The 9,019-nt window shown below is 37.0% G+C and overlaps 1 protein-coding gene across 1 annotated transcript; it reads right to left on the bottom strand.

The window, feature by feature from the left end:
• Window positions 1-364: 364 nt before the first annotated feature.
• Window positions 365-7,885, bottom strand: LOC122046369 (protein MAEA homolog). The gene is made up of 7 exons (XM_042607025.1): window positions 7,345-7,885; window positions 7,067-7,264; window positions 3,097-3,219; window positions 2,112-2,297; window positions 1,269-1,402; window positions 919-1,105; window positions 365-816 (listed from the first exon to the last, which is right to left on the bottom strand). Exons 1-7 carry the CDS (start codon window positions 7,669-7,671, stop codon window positions 715-717), a joined length of 1,257 nt encoding a protein of 418 aa, XP_042462959.1. The 5' UTR covers window positions 7,672-7,885; the 3' UTR covers window positions 365-714.
• Window positions 7,886-9,019: the final 1,134 nt, after the last annotated feature.

Below are 9,019 nucleotides of genomic sequence, written 5' to 3'. Positions count from 1 at the left end.
TATCTATGATTTAATCATTTTATGTTAGTCTTAAAAAAGATTGGTAGAGGCATTGAGAACGGACACAGACATCTCTTGCCAACTTGAATGCAACAACAATGATTAACGAAGAAATAAAATAAAAAATAAATACGTCAAATGAAAATTTTAAAAGTTAAATACACCTTTTAAAATTTCCTAACTTTAAATGCGCCTTCGACGGTGACAGAGCCAGCCCCCGGTTAACATCTACCTTCTGATCAGACTTAATATTTATATTTTCCATCTACCTCCCCTCTCCCACGTACGTTCTTCCCCCCAACATCACCGGCCCCGCAGGATAAAGTAAATATTATAGTAGTTAACAAGCGGCTCCGCCTTGCCCTTTCGTCAATTGCAGTTGAATATTATAGTTTCTTAGTTATTACATATACTAGGCATTTTACATGTTGAATCATAAAATCACCTTCCACGACATTTTCATCATCGATGGCTTTGATGGCGTGTCGTTGGAAACACAAACTGGCAAAGCCGGACTGGACCTAGAGAACGATATGCATATAAAAGTAAGTATTACATGTTATGTGGGTACGTGAAATCACAGTTTTCCTGAAACCTAGTCTGAAACTGAGTTGCCAGTTCGCCATCACAATCAAACCAGCTTTAGATTATTCTTGCAAGAGGGCAACATAACCGGCACAATTTGCTCCAGTTGGGAGGTAAAGCTCCGTAAATTCATGAAATGAAGGCCTTCACAAGTTCGGTGAAGTTGCAAACCTCGCCGGTCCTCGGACAGGTGATTCTGCCGTCATTTTGTCTGGACATTTCTTCAAGAGCCTTCGCCATGATGAAGTGGACATAACATAAGATTAGCTTAGCGTATTATTAACTTCTGGTTTGAAGGCTCAGGTGATCAAGGTTGGTCAGAGATAGCCATACCTTAGTACTGTACACATGGCCATTTGGTAAAACAAGTGGTGGATTCTCATGGTCCATCGGCTTCTTGGAAATGTAGCAAACTAACTTAGAGTGGTGCAGTTTCGAGAATGGTAACGGTTCAGCCAATTTGCGGAAGCCTTCTTGGGATAATGGATCTTCTTTGCTGCAAGCCTCCTTGTAACAAAGTCTTAGTAAGGTCAAGAGAGAAACCAAGACTCCATAAGATATAAACAGCAAGGAATAAAAACAATAGTTGATAAAAGCCATCTCAAAAGATGATGGACATGCAAACAAGAGATTGACTGCGTTTTAAAGGTTTTTGAATTCATCATCTAATAAACCAAGGATACGGAGTCTTGAGGGCCGTCAAGCCAGCTTGGAGATAGATATTCAGTAGAGGTTCATTAGTCATGCCAAATAATCTACAGAATTCCTGCTTGAACTGCTCCACCAGATAGTCCCATTGTGTGGGCTCAAATAAGACCTAGAAAATTAAGAATATAAAAGCAAATAAAGGATAAGTGGGAAATTAATCAAATTGTAAAATGTAATGCGGTATTAGAGCAAAATTTCCTCTTCACGACTTGTGTGATCATAGAAGCCATAATATAGCCATCAATTCCCAACAGTAACTATCTAGATCTGACCACTGGTTTCTACTTTGAACGCTACTGTCTCCTAACAGGAATTCAACAAAATCAACTTCAATACCAGATGCTGTAACTAAAGAACCGTGACATCAACTTTATAACTAGATCTTGAAACTAAAGAACTTCAAAATGTGGTGATATACACCTTCAAGTTCTATAAAGCAAGTAACTGTTATATCGAGCTATGAGTCTACACTTTCCTGGATAGAGTATGGATCAAACCCCAAGAAGCTCTTGCGGAAAGAAGAAAAGAAAAATCTTGAGCAAGAACTCAATATTGATCTTTCATGAATAAAGCAATGGATTGAGAATTTTGAATAAAGTTATTATTTATTAGAGCAAAACGTGATGATAAGATGAACTCCATGAGAAAAAATAGTCTTCCATAGGAAAAAGAAAAGGAAATAGACTAACTCGAACAAACTGAGGGAGACATACTTCTGCAAAATAAACAACCATTAGCAAAATGAAAGAATCATAAGCTAAGGTTTTACCTTTATCTAAAGAATGGTCTTTATGAGGACTAGAGAACTTTTGGCATACCTTATAAATTGAACATTCAGTATTGTGCCTAAAAGCCAATGTTGTCACAACACGCTGCATTTCCTTCATATTAGTAGCTGCCCAGGGTGCAAGATACCTTCGGGCATAGAAAATAGCTTTCATATGCTCATTAGCCCGCACTAGTTCTATAAACTCCTGAAGCCTCAGTTGAAACTCAAGCTTACTCTGCAATTTAGATTGACAAGAGATAAATGGTTTAAAAAAATTCACATTATCATTTATCCATAAATAATATTCTGCATAGATAAATCCAAACCCAACAGATTCTCATCTACTTAAAGGAAATCAAACTTGCTTTGTCATAAGCATATAGTAAAATAAAGCAACTTAAGGTCTAAAGGAAAGCATGATATCTTCACTGGATTCACCATGTTTATTCTATATTTGGATAAAACATCAAATTATTTAATTAGATAAACAATAAAACACTATACAAGACCAGAAATGTCAGATGATAAACAGCATGTTTCCTTTTCTTTTCAGATCAATCAATTTCTCATTAGGTGATGCAGAAAAGGATATATTTGAACAAACATAAAGCCAGCAAGTATAGGTATACCAGCCTAATGACACAATTTAGTTGGTGACAGTTCTGACAAACTTTTAAGAGCATTATGAAGATTCAACTAGATCCTCTGAAGAATTTCTTCTTATCACAACATGAAATTATAGATGTATTTCGATCATATTGAAGGCAATGCTCAGAAGAGTCATACTTCATTCGTGTCAAGAAAACAAAGCATATGATAAAATCTAAATCTCACCCCTAAAAGAGCAACACAATTTTGTTAAGTTCTAAAATTGTATTGAAAAGGTGTTACAAATATATCTTCTTACAAAAAGATAAATAAAATTACTGATACAAGTAGGGTTGTGCAATTGCCTGAGACAATTTAAAATAGTCAGAAATCAACTGGGGAAAATTAAGAATAAATCTTTCAGTTTATTGCATAAAAAAAAATACCTTTGACTTCTTCAACCTGGGTTTGTTCTCTGCACACCATACTAAAGCAGGAGCCAGGTCCTTGTTCCGGAGAGATTCAATAACTCTCTTTGCCTCGAAAAAGACATCAATATCAGCAAGTTCCTATCACAAGCAGCTTATTGGATCAGCCAGGACAAAGATGAAGCATTTTTTCAAATGGGTGCCATGACTAAATTAAACAGCAATTGAACAAAATTTCCTATGGAAGTCTAATATCGGCTTGATGGCAATCTTTGTCAACTACATGAATTATGGAAAGTGCGAGGCCATATCATGTAAAAAAGCTCAAGGACATCCAAGTAAATAAGTGCCATATTTGTTCTTGCCAGTCTCTAGAAAGTAGAAACTAAATCTTCAGTGATTTTAATTTCCTTATACCTTGCTGTCAGGTTATATGTCCAAAATTAAGGACAAAAATTTGAATGATATACAATGATAATCTCAATCATCAACGTAGTTACAAATGTTTATATAGTTGGGCACCTTCAACAGTATTTACTATCAATACCTCATGGTGTGAATCAAAGGAATTCTTCTCTATGTTAACACAAAGGGAAATCCCTTGCTCGAGGTTCCCTGTGATGCAATGTAGTAGTTCTATGAGTGTTTATGTTCTCATACTTAGATGAACCCAAGGACCATGATCCTTTCATATAACTTGCTCAACCAATGACAGACAAAACAAGTTTCAATTGTCATTTCTTCAGACCACATAAACCTACTGCTGACGTTTTAAAGTATTTATTTTGTACACATGAATTTCAACAAACTATGTAAATGTCAGAAATAAAAATAAGAAATAAAACTCATGATCCTAATGGGACTCAAATTGAGTCACATTAAGGTGTATGGATCAAATCACCAATTAAAATCCAAAATTGATATATATTAGCTCCAATCGCATCTGTCTAACCATCCTCAAATTTGATATGATACTCATCTCCAAGCAGAAGGGGAGCCTTAGTGCAACGGTAAAGTTGTTGCTTTGTGACCAAAAGATCACGGGTTCGAATCCTGAAAACAACCTCTTGCAAAAAGCAGGGTAAAGCTGCGTACAATGGGCCCGAGACCCCACATAATGGGAGCTTCGTGCACCGGGCTGCCCCCTTTTTTTTTTTACTCATCTCCAAGCACTGAGCACCAATGCCCACCAATTAGATAAATCAAAGATGCTAAACCAAAGACTGATTATATATTGGGGACAATTTCAATAAAAGCATATAAATAGCTGCCAAATTTTGAGAATTAAATAAAGGACAGTCAGATGCACGAAGCTCCCGCCAATGTGGGTCCCAAGAAGGGTCTATTGTATGCAGTCTTATCCTATTTTGTAAGAGGTTGTTTTCGAACTCAAACATGTGTCCTCTTAGTCACATAGCAGCAACTTTACCATTGCACCAAGGTTCCCCTTCAAATTTTGAGAATTAAATACAACAACAAATTTCAATTGATAAGACAACTTCTACAATCTACCAAGAATGCCACATGGGTTGAGTTAATAAAAGGAGGATCACATGAGAAGGGGAGGACGAAACAGAATGAGAAAACAACAAAAAAGACTAGGCCAACACCTTTACACCATGAGCAACATGGACAGGGTAAATAAAAAAAATCTCCTCTCCCTTCTCTCTCATTTGGCAGGACATTGTTGATGCCATCTTTAGTGGAGAAGCAAGCTGAAGATGCAAGCCAGATAAGCTTCCCCTTACTTTTCCACAAGCCTCAGCTTCTTTGCAGCCCCTTTATATGCCCTCTTTAACGCCAACAATAGGGAAGATGAAGAAGAAAATATGGATAAGGTAATTAAATTAAAATAATATCATCTCCCTTCTCTCTCATTTTGCAGAACACAGCCAAAGAAAAGTGTGACAAAATTATCCACCCATTGCTCTTCGTTGACGCCACCTACAGAGGAGAAGCAAGCCGGAAAAGCTTCCCCCTACTTCTCCACAAGCCTCAGCTTCTTTGCCAGCCCCTTTATATGCCTTCTTAGATGCCAATAATAGAGAAGACGAAAAGGCAATGGGAGAAGGGGTGGTACTTGTCCTATTGTCAAGTTTGCCCATCCGCCACTAAGGCCCTTTGCCTTCCAAAGCCCAGGCAGCTCTCGAGTGTTCCTTGAAACCACCAGGTCTCACCATCAGTGCCCCCCTTGAAGTCAGTCAATCCACATCATTGGTTGACATCACTCATCGCAGTGGAGAGAAGCAAATCAAACAACCCAAACGGGCTATATCATCCACGGAGAAGATAAGAAGACTCTAATTATCAAAGCTTGATCAATCGGCCATCCAAGCTGTCACCATCTTTGGTTGCATGCACAGTTCATGGAGGCATAGGAAGGCATGGTCTTGCCCTACCCTTTTGTTCAGCTAAAATTTAAGAAACAAGGAATTAATGAGGCTCTTTAATTGGCCATCCAAGCCTCTTTGATTGACTCAGCCAAAATCTAATATCGCTCAAGCCACATTTCCCTGTTCTCCATGCGAAGGAAGAAAAAAAAGGGCAAAAGTTGTACAAGACAGAAATTGATATAAACGTGGTCCATACCACATATTAAACCAAAACGAACCTCTCTTTTGAACTGATCAACTCCAAGACCACCTCTACATATGGAGAAATTTACTGAGACCAAAATTGCAAAGGGAGGTGACCTCTAAATACCGGCTCAAGAGCTCTCTTGTCTTGCATCACCAATTAAACGCAATGCAACATTACCCAAGAAGAAGAAAATTATGACACTACCATGCACCCTGGTGTATAAGTTTCTATTTTATGTGCAAACAAAGGTTGATTCAAGTCAGGTTGATTAAAAAGACATGACCGAATTAATCCACATGATGGAAATTACGCATATAACAAATGGTTCAAAATTTCCAACTGATTTTACTCAATGCTTTGGAACCCAAGTAAATAATAAAGCCTCGTCTCATAAGCGTGAATTTGAGGAAGATCGATCACAATATATTTTGAATTTTAAATTCCCCGGTTCCAAGCAAGAAGGATGCATTTTCAATAACACGCCATCTTTTCTAATAGTTTATACACAGAATGTCAAAATCATAATTAACTTGGATTAGTGATGCAATAAGGCAAAGAAGATCAGAGAACAAGTCCAGTTTCATACACTAAAAGGAATTGGAAAGGGTTAAACAGAAAGGAGTTGAAGAATGACAAGCACAATAAAATAAAGATGACAATGGAGAAGACACTTGTGAAGAAATGCAACTGACTATTTCTCAAACTAAGCTCCTTGAGATTGACAGTGCCATTTTATAAATATACCACATGCACACTTTGAACCATGACACTAATTACTTAGCGTCCCTATAAACTAAATCAGAAAAGAGGATGATTGAAGGTAGATCCTTTAATGAAAAGATTAAAATTATGATTTGCTAGTATGTGCTTGTTCTAACCTTGCACATTAATCTTACTGAAAATAGCAGTCTTACTTCAACAGAACCTTCAAAGATACTGAGACCCCAAGAGACATCCTAATTAAAATGATAAATCTAGGATATCTTATTTTACAAATTAGTTATGCCTAGAAATAATTCAATTAGAAGCAGAATACCTAACTACTAAGTTCAGGGCCCATAAATATTCTTCTCCCACCTAGCAAATTTTCTGATAGTGTTCTTCTGAATTTCAACAATCTCTCCCTGATGAGGAAGAACCAAGCCTTGGCCAGCAATGAATATTGCACATATGGTAGGACAGGAAAGCGCTTGATGATGAAAAAAATACAAAGAATAAAACACTGCTGAATTACATTACAATAGTCAGAAACATATGTATTGCAACTATTAGCAGCTTAGAAGCAATAACATATGTGTGCTTCAACTTTTTTATGTTTATCATAGAGATAAAATGATCTAATCATGGAAGCGACCAAATATTTATAAATAACAGTTTTGCTTGAGCTAAATGGGCTAGCGCTTAGTACCTGAATGTCGGCGGTCTCTGCAAGGTTCTTTGCAGAATCATAGTAAGACATCCTTAGCAAATAATCAACTAGTATTCGGTTTAATCTAGCATCCTTCCAATCATCCAATTTATCTGCATCTGCAACCGAACCTAAATGCTCCAACCGAGCACGGCACCTTTGTACCTGCACATTCTCCACCTTGCCCCCCTCTTCCAGCTGCAGTAAATGATAAAAAAAACACATGATCAGTCAAAGATCTCTGAACATCCAACAAAGCTTCTACCAGCAAACGGTACCTTGCGCTTTAGGCCCTGGAGGCGGGTGACGAGGGAGCTGAGGCGGGTAAGGGTTTCGTCCATCGACCTAGAATCCGATGATCCGGATGCCTCAGCAACACTGTTGAGGACGGCAGTGAACTCCCTCTCGGCGAGGCGGTAGTTGCTGCGAATCGTCTTCTTGAGATGCTCCAAGGGAACCCTAACGAGCTGGTGCTCCAATTTGAGGGACTCGGCGATCTGGGCAAGACGGGCAGTGGAGGTATGCGCCGCTGCAACCGCAGGAGCAGCGGCTGAGGCGTCGCCGTTTGGGGCGGCATCGATCGCCATGTCCACTGCCATGTCCATCGCCGGCGACTACAGGAAGGGGGAAACTGATGGGAGTGGAGAGACAACAGAAGGGGAAGAAGCAATGACAGTTTATTGGCGGCGGAGATAGGAATTCGTCATTGCCTTGATGTGAGAATGGCGTCGATCTTTCTCGGTATCATTTTTCTCTTTCTTGGTTTTTTTTTCGGATGATTGTTGGTTCCGAAAAAGCTTGATTGTTGATGTTGTTTGTTTTACTAGCTAGCGATCATAAAGAATGATATTTGAGCAAGTTACCAAGTTTGCGTAAGTTTTTGGGTTAATCTGCAAAACTTTAAATTTTTTTTTATTTCAGATAAAAAAAAAGAAAGGAAAGAAGAAAAGAAAAGAATTCCTAATTAAATTATTAAAACTTTATTTTTTTTGTTTGAGATAAGAAAAGAAAAGTCTCTAAAAGGAATCTAAATTCTCAATTAAATTATTAAAACCACTCCTTCAATTTTAGAATTATTATTGTTTTTTTATTTATTTAAAAAATAAGTCATTTAATTATAATAAATAAAATAATTGAATAATCTTTCATATATATATAATATTAGCCTTTGCATTGTTTTTTTAATGCAATCACATGTTTGCATGTGATTTTGATATATAGACAATATTATTTATGTTATATTAATGTCAAGTAGGCGAGTGAAGTAAATTTGATATAAGAGTATTTATAATGGAAGCTCTTTCAGAACATCCCCTGTGAGTTGGGGTACAGAGCCGCTTCTTCACTTTTTTATTTTTATATATATTTTTTTAATAAAAAAAATAAAAACAAAACAACGGCTAATGTTTTAGCCATTGTATGTCATTGAACAACGACTAATTTTTAGTCGTTGTTCAATCGTCATAATTTAATTTTTAATATATAAAAAAATCTATAAATATGAGATCTATTTCATTCGTTCCATTGCTATCTATGCTCTCAACTCATTTCTTCCTTTCATTCACTATTTGTATTTGAGATGGATGAAAATCTCAATACTTCCTTTACGAATCTTTTAAAATTTTCAAATACGGAAGGAAATACATCTTCTCAAAATACTTGTATTTCTCCAAATATCCAATATCCTCATATTTTTTCTCACACGATATCCTCCAAATTTTTAAAATATTTTATATGTTCCACAATATTCTCCAAATTTCCCAAATTCTCAAAGTTCTCAAAAAATTTTGTAGACGTGGAATCCAAGTAACATCGCCGCAGCTCCATTTGGTATGTATTTATCCCAAGATTGGTCAGCAATGGGTAGTCAACTTGGGATGCCTTATCCTTACGCATTTTCTCCTACTCAATCACCTGTCATACTTTGGAATGAATTAAGAAAGGCAACTATTG

The sequence above is a fragment of the Zingiber officinale genome, chromosome 2B (assembly GCF_018446385.1).
Source record: "Zingiber officinale cultivar Zhangliang chromosome 2B, Zo_v1.1, whole genome shotgun sequence".
Lineage (NCBI taxonomy): Eukaryota > Viridiplantae > Streptophyta > Magnoliopsida > Zingiberales > Zingiberaceae > Zingiber > Zingiber officinale.
The sequence above is the reverse complement of the archived record's forward strand: the minus strand, read 5'-3'. Positions and strand labels throughout refer to the sequence as shown.

Excerpts from the sequence above, each read along its gene's own strand:
- LOC122046369 (XM_042607025.1), bottom strand. The coding sequence starts at position 7,671 with ATGGACATGGCAGTGGACATGGCGATCGATGCCGCCCCAAACGGCGAC. Across the intron at positions 7,265-7,344 it reads TCCAGGGCCTAAAGCGCAAG|CTGGAAGAGGGGGGCAAGGT; the intron begins GTACCGTTTGCT and ends CATTTACTGCAG. Across the intron at positions 817-918 it reads GCCATGTGTACAGTACTAAG|GCTCTTGAAGAAATGTCCAG; the intron begins GTATGGCTATCT and ends ATCATGGCGAAG.